The sequence below is a fragment of the Alosa sapidissima genome, chromosome 5 (assembly GCF_018492685.1).
Source record: "Alosa sapidissima isolate fAloSap1 chromosome 5, fAloSap1.pri, whole genome shotgun sequence".
Taxonomy (NCBI): domain Eukaryota; kingdom Metazoa; phylum Chordata; class Actinopteri; order Clupeiformes; family Clupeidae; genus Alosa; species Alosa sapidissima.
This window is the reverse complement of record NC_055961.1, coordinates 14,932,753-14,950,212: the sequence shown is the minus strand read 5'-3', so window position 1 is coordinate 14,950,212 and position 17,460 is coordinate 14,932,753. Positions and strand designations below refer to the sequence as shown.

General features: G+C 41.6%; 1 protein-coding gene across 6 annotated transcripts in view; it reads right to left on the bottom strand.

Annotated features, from left to right (window-relative positions):
• Positions 1-17,460, bottom strand: part of dclk1a (doublecortin-like kinase 1a) — a 55,309-nt gene that overhangs the window by 15,296 nt on the left and 22,553 nt on the right. For 4 of the 6 annotated variants that reach the window (XM_042093011.1, XM_042093013.1, XM_042093016.1 and 1 more), the window contains exons 4-6: positions 14,485-14,584; positions 10,422-10,481; positions 9,775-9,840 (exon numbers count right to left, since the gene is read on the bottom strand). In XM_042093011.1, the coding sequence (XP_041948945.1) occupies positions 9,775-9,840; positions 10,422-10,481; positions 14,485-14,584 (226 nt within the window). The remainder of the gene's footprint in view (positions 1-9,774; positions 9,841-10,421; positions 10,482-14,484; positions 14,585-17,460) is intronic. The other 2 variants (XM_042093014.1, XM_042093015.1) reach the window with 2 other exon arrangements.

The window sequence follows — 17,460 nt, the reverse complement described above, 5'->3', positions numbered from 1 at the left end:
TCTCACAAGCTAGAGTAATCAGAAATGGGACATGGATGGTTTTTCCACAGTAAGCGACAGCACATGAGTCCAAAACCCTACACTTTGATCGTGTGGCTGATCCTTCATACCCAGTCTAAAAGACCAACACTGCTCATTTCTAGCTCTGATACCAATAGCCTTTTATATAGCTGTGCCATTGCCATATCTGGAGGTGAGGATAAATGATTCCAAATGAATCCTCCAACAACCAGCACCCAGTTTATACACATGCTCATATATATATATATATATATATATATATATATATATATATATATATACATATATATATATAGCATATATATATATATATATATATACATATATATATATATATATATATATATATATATATATGCTGACAAGCTCTCTCTCTCTCACACACATTTCAACGCTTGGATGTAAAATGATTTCATCTCCCCTGATTACAAGCACATGAACCCCAAAGGTCTAAGAAATCATTATCAACAGCCATCATCATCAACATCAACGCTAATGAATTTACAGCGTGAGAATTCAGTGTAGGCTACTCTAGTTGTATAGGCTATTCCTGTCACCATCATTATAATGCTATTTTTCCGCGATTTTCACGCTGCCATTATATTAGTTGTCAAAAAAAATGCAGATAGCTCCTCTGCTGAACTTAACGGTGACTCACAAGTCCGGCAGTGTAAACTGATTTACCAAATAGAACGTTTTTTACTCAACAGCATGATTCTCGCCCGCTTACATTAAGCCAATAAATATGTGATTGATATATTTCACCTATGTCCTACCTTCGTATTGCAGCATGGCGAAGACACAGTGCCTAGTCCAAGACACCCAGTGACAGTGATGGTACTCGCGGAAGCACTGGATGCGATAGAGCTTGTAATGAATGAGAGTGCGGAGCGAGCAGTCAGTAAGTACTACACGCTGTCATAGGCAGGCAGGCTTCTTGCGTAGCCGCTGACGTCCGCCTGAGCCTGTGTGCTACAGTAGTGGGAGGCGCAGCTGCCGACAACAGAGTCGAGAACATTTTTTTCATGGGAGGCATATGAAACAAAGCGTTTTATATGAGTGAGGCGCAGCCAACATTTCTGTCTGTGCGTACTAGAGTGGATTCAAGTAAACACGGATCCTGGTCACAACAGAGAGAGGGTAATGTAAAGCAAAAGGAGTGTGTCATTAAATGTCTGATCCGCATTTTCTCAGATAGTATTAAATTACTGGTGACCAAAAATGCTTACAATGCTTACAGCTTTAGCATCTGCTGTATGTATCCACCCTAGATAGGCTACTGCCATTACGAAACTGAGGAGCTCCCAGTTCATATTACATAGTTTGTTCACATTCGTGTGAATACATGTTCTTGAGGGTTCACCATTCAAACAGTGATGGCTAAACAAAGTGGATTAATAAAACTGAACCAATGATCACAGTGCATCATTTAGAAATGCCAAGTTAGGCCCCAGCCGTGGCGCAACTGGCTGGGGCACCTGCACCGTATGCCGGCGACCCGGGTTTGATTCCCGCCCCGTGGTCTCCTTTCCGGATCCCACCCCGACTCTCTTTCCCATTCACTTCCTGTCTTTTTCTAATGTCCTGTCTAATTAAAGGCATAAAAAGCCCCCCCCCCCCCCCCAAAAAAAAAAAAAAAGAAATGCCAAGTTAACCAGTCAAGAAAAACAAATGTACAATGAGTTTGGTGAATCCATATGATACATTCAACACTATAGATAAACCATCAATGGTGAGTGGGATTGTGGATGCTGGTGTAGTGCATGAAAGGCCACTGAGTGTGAGATCATGAGCCAGAGGTGGGATGGTGTCGATGTCATGACCGGAAAACAGGGTGATGCAGGACAGAGCATCAGGTGGTGACACTGACGTAAAAAAGGCATCAAGACAGTCATGCCTTTAACATGCCACTTGGGACCAAATGTCTTTCATGTTGTAAAATATGGATCAGAAGTCATTGTGTGTCATGTGAGAATCATGTAAGTGTGAGAAACACAGTATGATAGAGAGAGAGAGACAGTGATGAATAACGCTATTTGGCACCATCTGTAGCGCCTTGGTATATTTAGACAGAGTGATGCATTCGTAGGGAGTAAAGAGGGCCACTCTAGTCCTTTTTAGGATTCTGAGTCTGTAATACACTAATACACACCCCCATCCTTTACACCTTGTGCCTTTTTAGGGGCACAGCCACACACACACACACACACACACACACACACACACACACACCCCATCTGAACATTGCATGGGTTCTAGCTGCTTCAAGAAGTCTCAAACATCTGCTACACTTAGTAGCAACATCAAACCAGTCATCAAGGTTACTCTTGCATATCTAATGGTGCTTCCCTGCTTTATCACGTTACATGATTGAAGCCAGCCAAACCCTCATTTGGTCCAGTTCACAGCCTTGCACTTACATGTTCAGACGTGATGGATAATATGGATTTAAATGTACAGGAATTGTGAGACAGTTAAAGTGCCAAGAAAGGTTAGCTTTCACATACATACTTTAACCACATATGTATTATCTTACATTTCCCCTGGGGATCAATTAAGTATCTATCTATCTATCTATCTATCTATCTATCTATCTATCTATCTATTAAGTTCTCAATTCCATAAGTTATCTCTTGCAACAGACTCCTTAGAAGCTAACATACGATCATTTAATGTGTGTTACTCTCAGTGGAAAAAAGAACAAGATGTGAATGGACTTAAGAAGAAGAAGTTAGCAGTCTAGAGGAAAGACATTTGGCATCACTGGTTGCTTTAGTGCTGTCAAATTAGAGCCAACAGCATGGGAACTGGCTCTAGACAGACTAAAACTGACACACCATTCTTTTGAAGTCATGCCTTCATGACTGTAAATATCAGTACAAGTTCTGGATTTCTGAGGTCTTTAATGTTTGCTCAATGCATTTCGGATCCAGGGGGTCATACACTGACATTTTGTATAAAAACATCTGCTAAGTGTTGATGTTAAACTACAATCAAAGTGAGTATCTATTAGTTCACCCCCCCCCCCCCCAGGTTGTCTCGTTCACTCTAATGATTGCAGGTGTTGTCCCTGGTGTGCCTGACTGCAGGTGCTCCTGATGCTCTACTGGTGTGAACCAACACACAGCAATAGCACTCTGATGATTGAACGTGCATCTCTCCATCTTTCATCTCCCAGGGGGAGCGACGGCCAATCTCTGACTTTTCCGTCCGAGCGCCTGCGGCCCCTCACCCGAATCCTGATGGCCGCTAACGGTGCAGAGCCACACGCGCGGCACCCTTCCCCTCCTCCCACCGCCCCCCACCCCCCTGTCCATGTCCCTCTGGGCAGTATTGATAGCTCTGAAGCACACCCATTCCCCTGGATCACTGGCATGTAATTAAACAGCACTAACCGTGTCAGAAGGCTCCCCAGAGCACACGGGAGATAGTGCTGAGAGGAGAGAGGTGGTGGGAGAGCGGGCAGTGATGGAAAACAGCCCACGCTGTATGAGGCTGCATGGTAAACATGCTGACCCACACACAGACATACTGACACAGAGGCACATATGTACTGTATGTATGCACACACATACGCATACACACACACACACATACACACACACACACACACACACACAGAAACATGCAAGCCAACATTAATATATAAAACACACACACAGATAAATTATATGTATCTTCAGTCACTGTGGCGGCAGCAGCAGCAGCAGCAGCAGCAGCTTGCTGTTCTCTGTTGTGTAACAGGCTCAGCTGCAGGAAAGTGTCCAGTCTGGCGTGAGGAGGGGCAATGTGTGTGGGTGTGTGAGTGGCGACCACTTGTGTGAGTAGAACGTCTCGCTCCCTGGCCACCAGGTGCACGCTGCTCTACCACCAGAGACGCACGTCCCACCAACGTTTTGGTGGGTGCCAGTGCAGAGTGTCCAGTACCCAACACGCGGTGACCTCTGTCCACACACAGCAGACTGCTGTGACCCAACGCTCCGCGGAGACTCAGTAAGTCCTTATGTGGCACTAGAGTCTCTCTAGAGATGGCAGAGTGGAAAATCCTGTCGGCCAACAAGACGGCAGCTTATAAAACAGCAATCAGCGCTAGGTGCGAGGCTCTTGATTGGACGTGTCAGTGTCATGGAGGAGCTCATATTTAATGAAATTTCTATTTAAAGAGTGTGTGTGGTATGGTTAATAGGGATTAGAAGGCTAGGAAAGTGTTTGCTAGGAGAGAGAGAGAGAGAGAGAGAGAGAGAGAAGATTGAATTCCAATTGGATATCAGAGACGGAAATGGAAATTAACTCTACTGTAGGACTGAGATGAGCTGATTTAAACAAAGTTATTTAAGGCAGATAGCCATTTTTTTATTCTGAGACTTTTTCCTCCAGCTGCGACCACACGTTTTAATAATAAAACTCCTTATGGGGGAATTTTAATCCCTTTAAGGCTTAGAGTCAGTGGCTTCAGCAGCAGCTTCCAGTCACATATGCATAATCTGCAAATACACATCACAATACACCACATCTCCATTTAGAGGTGTGCGTATCACAGACTTTTGCCCATATCCTTTCGATAATATAATCTAAAATATAAAAAAAATATACTTTCCAAATGGAGCTTTTCAAAAGAGGCAATATTCTTCTAAAGCATGAACAAAAACAACTTGTTGGTGAACACATTTATACTGATGTCCAAAGACCTCAGGCTGTCCTGACATCCAGCACACCTGGGAGTCTGTAGTGCTGCTGATGGAGTCAGCTGAGAAAGAAAGGTGAAGAGAAGAGGAGAGAAAAGAAAGGAAGACGGGAGACTGGACGGATGACTCATGTGTAATGGCAGTGCAGGTTGGACTGCAGGTGAGCACGGACTCTCATTAGAGTCTCCGTCCCCCAAATGCATTAGTCTGGGTCAGGAGGAGAGTTCATTTGAGTTCCTGGTAATTAGACGTCGAGGCTATTCTTATTCAGCGCTTATCTTCAGTCTGGGCAGCGGGTCTACCAGTACAGGCCACCACAATTCTATAGGCCAAATAGACTCTGAAGATGAATGCAATTACATCACCATGGGTTGTTTGAGTGGTACTACAATATCACCTTTTTAAATCAAAGCAGAGGCTTTCAGATGTTATTGTTATTGTTTATTGTTTTGAAGCACAAAAGGGATTGTTATTACTAACCAAAAACAGCTACAGTATGAGTGTTGCAAAAATGAATAAAAGCCGGTTTGGCAATCAGTCATTCAGAGACGCGTGGTACACTACCAGTCACCCCTCATATGTGGGCATGCGTGGGAGCTCTGCTGCACCCAATAAATGTAACAGATAAAACCCATGATGAAAATCAATCTGCTAAAGTTAGCACGACTGGTATAAACCGCGCTGAGAGTGCCGTTACATAAACAACATTCTGAAATAGCGCAGTCACGGTCAGACAACGTACTAGACCAGCTCTTACAAACACAAGAGGATTCCATAGAAAATTACATTTTTTGTAACATCCATAACGCCAATAAAATGTGATGGTATGGTATGATATGGTATGAAATTTGAGCATTTGCTATTTTTGGCTAAAGAATGTAAAAAATGCACAAAAAATGAATGTTATCATTCACATCATACAAATGGCAAGGCATTTCACTGCCGTTATGGATGTGACAAAAAGTCAATTTTCCGTGGAATTGCCCAAGAGTGGTCCTTGGGCTTTGCACTGTCCTTGTTCTTGCCACAGCATACACAAATGCAAGGTCAATAAAAAATCCCTTTCCACTGGCAATGTTAATCAATAGTGCTTTTTTAGACAGCTAAAGTGGAATCCCAATACGAAAAAAGCTATCACTTATGACAATCATAGCACAGTGTTAACACCTGTTTGGGAACTTTGGGAACAGGACATCTTATAAAATGTGGATAAACTGATGCAATGAGCAGAAATGCACAGGCCTTACAAAAGAAAAACTGGCATTGTTTGTCTTTATACTGGCTTTTGTAAGATTATTGTTCTAAATCTTTTAGCATCACATTGTCATTTGTTCAGACGGACATCAAACCTTCAATATACTGTCGATTGACACTCAGTGGCCCCATCAAAGGCCATGTCATATAGATGTATATACAGTATTACATACAGTATGCATTACATAAATTATATAAAACTGGCAGTGTCATGGCATGACAATCAGCATGAAACCTTCATCAGTTGAGTGAAGTTGAGTGGGTGAATTTCAGCATGTCAAATACAATTCCATATTTCTGCCATTGCAAGCAGGAAGATATGCAAGGGAGTATTTTTCTGCTGTGATGTTTCAGTCAGAAACTTGAGAAACTAGGCAACTGACACATCCATCTGATACAGCCTCTGGTGTCTGCTACACAAGAGACAGGAAATATAGAGTCATAATGCTGTTTCATAACTGCACTTCCGACAGACACTAATACAGTACTTGTTTTTATGTTTTCTAGGTCAAAGAGGTTAAGGAAGACAATGTGAAAAATCCATCATATGAAACTTGGATGTCACCTTAAGGCCACCCATCACTGTCAGATAGCAGTACTTGCAGTGACAGACACTGCTAATATGCCACACAGTCACACAGACATCTTATGTAACAGCATATTTACCCGTTTTAAAATAACTACACACATGCACCTTTCAGTGTTGCATGCACTGTCAAGGGGACATATATTTCTTGGACCATGAACAAATGGCTTATTGTCAAGCAGTAATAATTGTGTTGCCTAGCAAGAATTTTACCAGGTTTGAACATTCTGTAAGGCATTAAAGGTTTGTGACATCCGTCATCAGGGGGATTTGTAGGAGAGCATCACATTGTATCCGCTGCTAAGCAACTTGAGAAACAAAGCAACTGACAAGTCTGTCTGACCAAATCCTCCTGAGTCAAGCGCACCATAGATTAAACCAATGATAGGAAGCATCAGACACATTTACAGAGGTTACCGAGGTTACTGAGAACACAGCAAGTCAGATTTAATGGAATAGAACTTTCCTGTAAAGTCTATGACCAAATCAATCCATCTGCTGGCGGCTAATGCCTTTGCGTTCTACGGTCCAGCCTCCTCACACACACTGGCCAGCGTAGACAAGGGTCGTAACACCTCCGCTCTGGACATGGAAAGCCTCTGGCAATGACACACGCAGTCTTTGCTCTGGACATATTCTGACGAACACTGTCTATGCAGGGACTGTTTTCCATCAGAGTTTTTCGCTACGAGGTGCATACTAATTAACCTGTTTATGCCCACTGACTGGACATACTCACTCTCTCTCTCCTGTAGCAGTGGGCCATAACGTACGTGAGGGGAGGAAGAGACACAGAGAGAGTGACTGATGCAAGGAGGGAGGGAGGGGGGGTAAGTGGGAGTCTGAAAGTGTGGTTGTGTGAGAGAGTGCGGAGGACGTTCATGAGCACATTACCACTTATCTGAGTTCATTTGCTACCAGTCAACCACACACCGTTTCTAGCAGCGCAAGAGAGAGGGTAAATCATGCGCTAATTCATGTGACAAATTCCTCTAGTTGTCCTGGACAAAAAAATCATGACTTGAGAGTTGAGAGTTTTTAAGATCTACTGAAACCATACACTGTACTATACTGTACTTGCCAATACTGTAATTATAATGATATTCTTGGTGTGAACTAGCCTGGCTAGCGCCACCACTTCTCAATGAGACGTGGTCTGGGAACCAAACGTTCATTTTCTCGTATTTGAAAAAAATGCCCAGATCCGTTTATTGGGTGCCACGGATGTCTATCAAATGCGTCTGTGCATAGCTCATCATCGTCTTGCTTTCCCCCCTGTTCTGTGATTGGTTCCCTATCTCAGGCGAAAATTTGCTCCATGGTCTCCAGGCTGCCTTAGCAGCGTGAATCAAATCGCGCGCAAGGCAGCATGGGAACACCCAGGCTAGGTGTGAACAGCCGTTGAGGCTGCTTGAAATGTCTGCTGTGATGAGTCCTGTTATGTTAGATATGCGAGGAATCTTACACAACGGCATTGTGTTAAGGTCAAAAATATAACCTGATATTTATGACAAACCCTGCAGCAGCCCGTCATGTGCAATGTCACTCCACACTTGAGTTCAAGGACACAAGAGGGTACTGTTAACCTGCACTAGTGCCGTACTAGTGCCGTGCATACTTCACCCCAAAGCATACTCCATTGAATATGTGGAGCAACAACTGACAGCACAAGCATACTGTTCAGGGGGCTGCTCATTCAGTTATGAATGAACGCTGCCATATGCTCTATCGCATTGCCCAGAGGGGATGTTCCAAAACATCAGGAGTGCACAGACTGAGAGAACAGGTCTGGGAGATTTGTGATCTGTCTGGGTGGAGGGAAGGGGTGGGTGCACACAGAGAGATATGCACACACACTCGGTTCGATATTGCTGGAGGAGTCTGTCGCCACAAAAGGAGTCTGAAGACATACTAAAGAGAACAAACCGAGCCCAAGACTCTTGCAATGCTGCCAAACAGGAACTCGGAGCCATATATGGGCATCGGTATTGTCTCCAAGGCATGCCTTCCCTGGACTGAATCTCCATGGCAACCAAGAAGAACTTGCCTCCCCACCCAAACAGCAGTTCCATCGTCCATAATAAGATCAGCAAACTGACAACATGCTGTCAGTCTCTCAGACCTTCTCTAGCACTGGTTCCTTTGGGTGTGACATAGATAATGCTTTGAAATATAGGAACATATAAAGAATGTCACAATTATAATTTATCTAGTATCTCTCTAGGTTCATTCTTTATGAATGCTGGTCAATTGTTGCATGTTATTAAACCACAAAGGTAAGCGCAAAAGGCAATACTAAAGGTGTAATAAAACAATTTGATACAATAAAATGCTAGAACAGAAACACGTTTGGTCATGGCAGAATATAGCACAGAATCAGTTGTGTAACTGTTCCCTTTTGATGGCTGTAGTATTTCAACACCATGGATGAACTGCAGACATACAATTAGATATGCACGTTCAAGGTCATGATGAATAATCTTACTCTGTAGCATTATGATACACATCAGTTGGTTTGGATGTACACGATTGGGTAACCACTTTCTTTACCTTCACAGCCCATACTGACTGCTCTCGTTCTCTCTCTCTCTCTCACTCTCTCTCTCTCTCTACTCTCTCTACTCTCTTACTCACACACACACTCACACACACATACATCATTCCGCCATTTTCAACACATTGTCATTCCGTGCTATTTCAATGAATTACCTCAGTATGAGCATAATGAGCATTTTTCACAGACTGGCTGACTTGTGTCAACATCATCATCACAGATCCATTGTGTTCCATCCCTGCTGCTTCCCTGTTATGCTAATGACTGAGTTCACCAACCAACATCAAAGAGAACAAACGCTGACAACATTGCTCCTGTGTGTCTCAGACTGAGCTGAGAACTGCAGACCTGATGCAGTGTTTTTATAGCCAGTAATGGACACAAATCAATCGCAGCCATTTGAACTCCGAGTGAATCAATCACAGGAATCAACTGCATGTCACACACGTTTGTCAGACACATACGCTGCACACACACACACACACACACACACACACACACACACACACATACACACACACACACACACACACACACACACACACACACACGCATACATACACATATGCATGCACACACACATGCACGCATGCCCAGAGACAGCTTACTTTTAAAAGGGGGTGATGGGCTGAGAATGTCACAGGTGGATAACCATGCAGCCACGGCTATCTTACCTGAGCCAGAAGTGGACTGGCTGCGGTGGGACAGGCCAACAGTCCTGGACTTCACCACCCTGGTCTCTGTGGACAACACAACAAGCCACTCAGAATCAGTGGAGTTTTTACTCGGACATCACATATTCAAAACGAATGGGGTCTTCAACTCTAGTGAAAGGCTGTTGATATGTATTGATCAAGAAACCAATCAAACTACACCCCTCCATTCTGTGCTCCTGATTCATTATAGATCCGTTCAACTGCATAAACAAACATGCGTTCCTAAGGCATTGCCGATGGCATAGAAAACAACACTGAGCTAATGATAACAACAGAAATGTAAAAAATAAGATTTAACATTGACATTTTGTAGAGCATTATGCCTACAATTAAGTCCAATTCATAAGTATTTGCATTGGTTTTGAAAGTTTCAACCGGAAACCCTCTAGGAACAGATTGAAAGGATCTATACCGATTGGCTGGAATAGTGTATGGCTCGATCCATGCCACTTCGTTTGTTTACAGAGATAGGACTGTGCATGTTTTTGTTCTTCTCTTTAGCATGCACATGGACAGCTAGATAAACATGAGAAGAATCCTAATGAATTCAAAGAAGGATTACAATCAGGGACGTGAAGGATTACAATCAAGGACAGCACTTTCACCTTTTTTGGCACCTTGACTGTCTGTCCAGAGTTCAAAAGAGTTGTGTTGTGGTTTTTCTACTAAACGAGAAATAAAAAGAAGACAAAACATGCTGCTTGACTTATGAATCAATAAATCAATAAAATAAAAAATAGGTCAGTGTAGTTGGGACATACAGATGAAGCACATCCAGAAAGCAAGCCTCTTTCAATAAAAGCTTTAACATTTCCCTCTAAGCCATATAGAGACATGACCAGTTTACAAAAGTCTACATAAAACACCTATAATGTACACATTAATGCATTTAAAGTAACCTAACAATTCATTTGAATGCAATTTCCTGAAAAGGCTACAAAAAATCTCTGCACCCTCTGAACATTGTATGGCTAATGACTGCAAAAAATATATACATAATCTCGATGAATTATCTGTAATATAGACAACCTTGTAAGTCAAAAGCTACATCCATCTCCAGTAATTGTGACAAGTATGGTAACTCTGGGAGTATCTTGAAGAAGCAGAGAAGGGGGCTTGTGCATTTTAATATTACCTCCTCCTGATTCATTTCTTATATAAACTCAGAGTGTCCCCTTGGTACACCGTAAACTCCTCTGAAAGTGTTTTGCTCGAGAGTTTAGTTTCATTATCCATAATGACTATTGTGACTCTTCGGGTCAATGGGACTGTGTGTGGGAGAGCTACTTTAAAACCTATCCATCTCCTTGTTTTAGCTGTACTGTCTGTGACTGAGGATATTAATTCTGATTAACGCACACTAAAGCACTGATGGCGCACAAGACAGCCATGTCACAGACGATTAAGAGAGTGATCTTTGACAGGAAGAAAGCAGTTTTCCACTGAGGATGAACACTATCATTTACTTTTGTCAGTTTTACAGAGGATTATAGCTAATGATTTATCATGGCAATACAAGGTACCCTTGTGGGCATTCAAGTACATTAACACATGTCGCTAGGCATAAGCCCTTGTAGAATATATTTTTAGTCATAAGAATCAGTGAAACAGAATGTATTTGTATACCTACAATCATTGACTCATTCCATAACTGGTGGATAATTAATGGACTATAATACACATTCTAATGTATACTGATTTAACATTGTTAATCTAGATATTACTAGTCAATATGATTTGTTTAAGATTTACTGGATATTTACACTGCAAGCAAGAAATAAGCAGGAGTGAAATATAAATAAATAAATAAATAAATAAATAAATAAATGTACACCGCCTCTATCTCTAATGTGACACAACACTCTTAAATAGAAGTGAAACATAAAAATAGGCTTTCCTCTACTTTTAATGGCTATAATACACGTGTAAATCGCTGCTGGCATAAATTGATACATTGATTCTAATGGAATTATATCGCTAACATTAGACGGACGTCAGGCGGCGACTGAAAAACGCTTCAAAAACAGATCTGGTGTAAATTCCCAATTAGGGATAGAATTATACATATGATAACATTCAAATTATTTATTTATCTATTTATTTATTTATTTATGTATTTATTAATTTATTTATTATATTTCACTCCTGCTTATTTCTTGCTTGCAGTGTAAATATCCAGTAAATCTTAAACAAATCATATTGACTAGTAATATCTAGATTAACAATGTTAAATCAGTATACATTAGAATGTGTATCTATTAATTAACATGAATTAATATGTTTTTAACCATTAGAAATACATTTAAAAGTAACATATTACGACAATTTTACCTTTTCAGTGTTTTTATGTATTAGGTATTTTGGGTATCTGAAATGACTACTAATGCAAAAACACTGAAATAAAAAAACATAGGTGTTTGTTAATGGGCTGCCTAGGCCTGGAGTGAGGCCAGAATGAGATGTTCAGAACTTCCTGCCCTTTAGGACATTGGGAAGGGAAGTGTGTTGATTAAAACCATCTCAATTTAACCTATCTGGACCATGTGTCTGTTTACAACTGAAGAACGACAGCGTGAAAGTTTGCTTTTATCCTGCAAGCTCAGGACCTGTTGACTAAGCAAAGCCATCATGCAATATACTTGTGGACGTTAAGGAACATGCACACAAACTGGGCGCTCTGAACAGGGTTCTTCAGACAGAAGGTTGAAATCAACGTTGTGGTACTTTTTCCTTTTGGTATTTTGACACAAGTATGACACAGATGCGTTATCAAGCCCTCAAACAACATTTACAATTGTGGAAAAAGGGGGACATTTTTTTTAATTTTAAGACATAGTATGGATACCGGCTTCAGTAAAGAGTTACCAGTATGACTACTGCCACTTAAACAAGAAACTCAATTAAAAGTGAAGTTTTACTAATCAAAGTCTGGTAAAGTCCTGTCTGGGTGTTGACTTCAGAAGTGTGTGAAGCAACTTGCCATAATGGGCTACCTTCTACCTCAGTTAAAATTCCCCCTGAGGCAAAACTGCTTCATTACTGGCTGCGATGATGGTCCGACATCAGCACACACTGTACATTCCCTTCATTAAGGATCTTATGAGCTGATTAGTTTCGGTCTCTCTCTCTCAGTGCTTTCTGATCTGACTATCCTGTCTAACTTTAAGTGTGACATGATGATATTCCATTACCAAATGGAGTCAATCCTTTGTTCAATACTCTAACATTATCATTCTAATACTGTGCTGTACAACTTCTTTATCATCATTTTGTTAATTGTACTTTCTGCATAGTTGAGCTAAGCACTACAGAGCTAAAACACGTTTGCATCAATCTCCATCAATAAATATCCACGATTATGCATTTAGCAGATTCATCTTTCCATAGTGATTAACTCATATTGCCTTACATTAATGTACATCATAGATATTAATTTCTTTACGTCGTCTCTAAAAGGGTGAAACTGCTTGATTAATAGTGCATAATACTACACAAGACCAGACCATACTTCAGTGGTACAGTGTAAGGTTGATCTGGACCTACATATGATAGGAGTTTGTTAAAAATGAGAAAATTGAATCAAAGAGATGGAAATCTTTATAGCTATACTGTTTATAATGAAAACTATGATGGTGAAGCCACTGTTGAATTGGATAACACCTAGCCAAGCCACTGTTGAATTGGATAACACCTAGCCAAGCCACTGTTAAATTGGATAACACCTAGCCAAGCTAAAGTATAGTTAGGAAGTGGAGCCTTTTATTCACATAAATCCCTTCTGCAAAGCAACACCATGGGGAAGAAGCAGCACCCTGCAGACGCAACTACTGAGAGTTCTGTCGACAGAAAGCAATTTAGGCTAATGTTTCATTAACTTCTGGGAGTAGATTCAGGAACTCTTCAGTTTCCACAGCGGTGGGACAGTGGGTCTAGCATGGCTGAGGCTCTGCCAAGACTGTGAGACAGAACCACACAGACATCAACACGTCAGACCCAAGCCTCCGAGAGAGACAGACAGACAGAAAAGTGAGGCGGTGCTGGGTGAGAGACAGCCAAGCGTTTGGCATTTGAAAAAGGGCCTGCAAGGAGCCCTGCGGGGGTTAAGCGCTCCGCACTTTGACAACAAAAGAGAAATAAATGCACATCTCCCTCCTCCCTTTTTTTTCCCTCGCTGATGATAAAGAGTTCCTGCCACACCCCTGAACTTGACTGTGCGAAGTCGGCGTGCCACTTAGCCAGCCAGACAGACAGACAGACACTTTGGTGATAAACAAAACATGATGGCTTTGTTTAGTCGAGTGGCTTTTGTCTCAACACCCACACACGTAGCGGTGGGGCTTGTAACATGTCAAAAGATTGTCAAGCCCAACCCCCCCGCCGCCACTATGGCAGGCAGACTGTGAAGTGGCTAAATGAGAGCTGTGTGTCTTTTGGGCAGATGTTCTGTCTTCTTTGACAGAGTTCCCAGTGCAGAGTTCACGTGTTGAAACAACGTGACATAGGACCCTCTTTTGTTTTTGAATGTGAGAAAAGGAACAGACCAAACAAATGTTATGGCTGGCTTTATCTACGGAACATAAAACTTAAATAGACAAAAATAGTTGAGATGAGAAAAACCTAGTGGAAGAAAAGGGAAACTGAATAAATAGAACTCAATGTCTGCCTTACCATGTTGGTCCAGCAGAAGGTCATCCTGATGGCGGAACCTCTCAGAGCCACATGCGAGGAAGACATCATCGTCCCCGAAGAAGTCCTGAAGGCACGTGACCTGTGGCAAGGACACAGAGGAAGATCAAGGGAATGACTGACTGGGCTAAGAGCCGTGGCTCAAAAACACATATTAGTATTCCAGATGGAGCCTATTCTAATGACCTCTTCCACCTCTCCCTTTTGTCGCTAAGGGCTTTTGCACTAAATTGAAAGATAAAACGATTTGGTTGACAGAGATGAGAAACAGAGAAATTTAGACTCATTTTGGATTTAATTTGCAACTATATTTTGGCTTGGTTTTTCACATTAGTGAAATATTAAAGACATCATGAAACTAAATAATACATAAATATGAAACAAATATGGGCAAAATCGTTTGTTTAGTGGTAATTACTGACATTCCAAACATTTCTGATGTTGCATGGGCTTGTCAACTAATGAACAGCCTTGACGACTGTCCCTGAAATGATATGATTTGCAAAACCTTTTGAATGTGCTCAAGAACATGTAGAGCAACCAATCCAACATATGAAGCCATTAAAGAAACAGCCTGGCTCTCTTGTAATACCACGTTGTGCCATATGTGACCGCTATAGTAAATATAATACAAGTCAATGATTGAGTCCCCTGTGGCTGTGTTGAAGACACCTCGAAGCCAGCAAAATTCTACATAGCTTTGATCACTTACACAAATTTGGGGCAGCCGTGGCCTACTGGTTAGCACTCTGGACTTGTAACCGGAGGGTTGCCGGTTTGAGCCCTGACCAGTGGGCCACGGCTGAAGTGCCCTTGAGCAAGGCACCTAACCCCTCACTACTCCCCGAGCGCCGCTGTTGTAGCAGGCAGCTCACTGCGCCGGGATTAGTGTGTGCTTCACCTCACTGTTTCACTAATTCACCGATTGGGTTAAATGCAGAGACCAAATTTCCCTCACGGGATCAAAAGAGTATATATACTTATACTTATACTTAGGCTACATAACCTGCCATAGGTTCTGTTTCAGTCTAATGCAGGGAACTTGCTGCACGCAATGTGGAACTTGACTAGGGAAACTTTTTGGGACAATATAATCTCCTCATCCAAATGTCTGGCTCATCAGTTAATGCACTTTTAAGATTGACCATAGGGCATATAACATCATGCAGAGAATATTTAATGAAACTGTCAAATAACAAAATTGAGAACTATATGCATATGTTTTGGAAATCCCCACTAACTATGAGGTTTTGGAAATATGTGGCTACAGCACTTTCAACATTTTTGATGGTTGATATCCCTTTATGTCCAGGTTTACTTTTATTAGAGGACGACTCTGACATAACGTTTACTTTACAGAAAAGAACCTTTTAATTTTGGAGCGTGCTACAGTCAGATTTCATAAAGCTACATCTTGAACAATCCGTACCTGTCAGCTGCTATAGCTTTCTTTAAAGACCTATCTAAGCCATGTGTATGATGTAAAACTTCCTGTGTTTATGTTACCCCCCCCCCTCCCCATTTTATGTTTGTTTGTTTGTTTGTTTGTTTTGTTTTTGTTTACCTGTAAAGCATTGCTGTTGTGTGTTTGCCTTGTTAAAACATGACACTTGAACCAATAAAATAGATTACATAGCAAAAATATTACATAGCTCCTTTAAGCACTCTATGAAGGAGCATAAGCTGGCAGCGAGTATCCAACGGCCTACTATGTTGGTCCCAGCCTCTGAAATGCCACGGGCAGCACACATGCCCACAGCCAGGGGCGAGAGAGGAGGAACGTGCAACGGGCAGCTCGTGTTGAAATGAGGAGTCGCTAGAGATAGAAATGGCCCTGGTCCAGGATGACCCAACTGAGATACTCCGCCTTGCATAGTGACACACTAATTAAGTGGCCTTTTCATTGTAACAAAAGAGAGCCTAAATGTCAGTGTGAAAACCCTTTATAATTGATGCGATATTATGCAACTTATAGCAATTATGCAATGCCAATGCAACATGCAAGGTTTGCTTGGCGTATCTGTTTTTTTGTCACAGCTAACTGGCTGTTCTCCTTCCCACTTTACACATGTGCTCCTTCAATGCAATTATTTACCCACTACAACCAACTTAATCCTGTTGTGTTTGTGGTCAAATGTGACCGATAGACATTTCAAAAATATTGTTAACTTATTCTGACTACCATAAGGCTCTATGACTTTAATACAGGGCATCTGAACATAAAAAACACATTTTGATTATTTCCATAACAATTTGAGTGTTTTATTTAACTTTAGAACACCCATGTGTATTCCCGGTCAAAAATGACCGGCCATTAGAAATGAATGGGTGAGAAAATGGTCAGTGTGTAAAATTGAGTCCAGACACATACTGTAGTTATTGATCAGATGGACTGTATGTGTGCTTATGTACATTAAAACACACACACAAACACACCATGACTCCCCCTCTTTGCTTCTATGCCAGCCCCCACTGGAACCTTTCCCCCTTTCTGACTTGCATGAGCTCAGGTCAATGAGGCCTGCAGGCCATTAATAGCAAATGGAAGTTCAAATCTGGTTATATCTAATAGAACACAACAAGTTATAATGCAGCGGCCATTTTTGACCGGGAACACAAAACTATTAAACATGAAATGAACACAACAGGAGGGCTTGAAAGTCTTCTATTCACTTCTATTCATCTTAATTTGCCCCTTAAATTGTGCCCATTGACCCACTGCTGGCTATTAAATGGCCCTTAAATAAGAAGCAGACTGCCCTAATTTTCTTCTATTCCCCACAACTGTTAATTACCCTAAATTATACCTTACTGATTAACACCAGAAACATGTAATTTAGAGCATCATTCAGGGCGACATTCCCTGTTCCTAGGGCTTAATTCAAGGCAAGGGTCATTTTACTGGTTAATGTGAAATGAGCTTTTTAGCCCCAGGGACCCTCTTCCAACCTGAAGAAC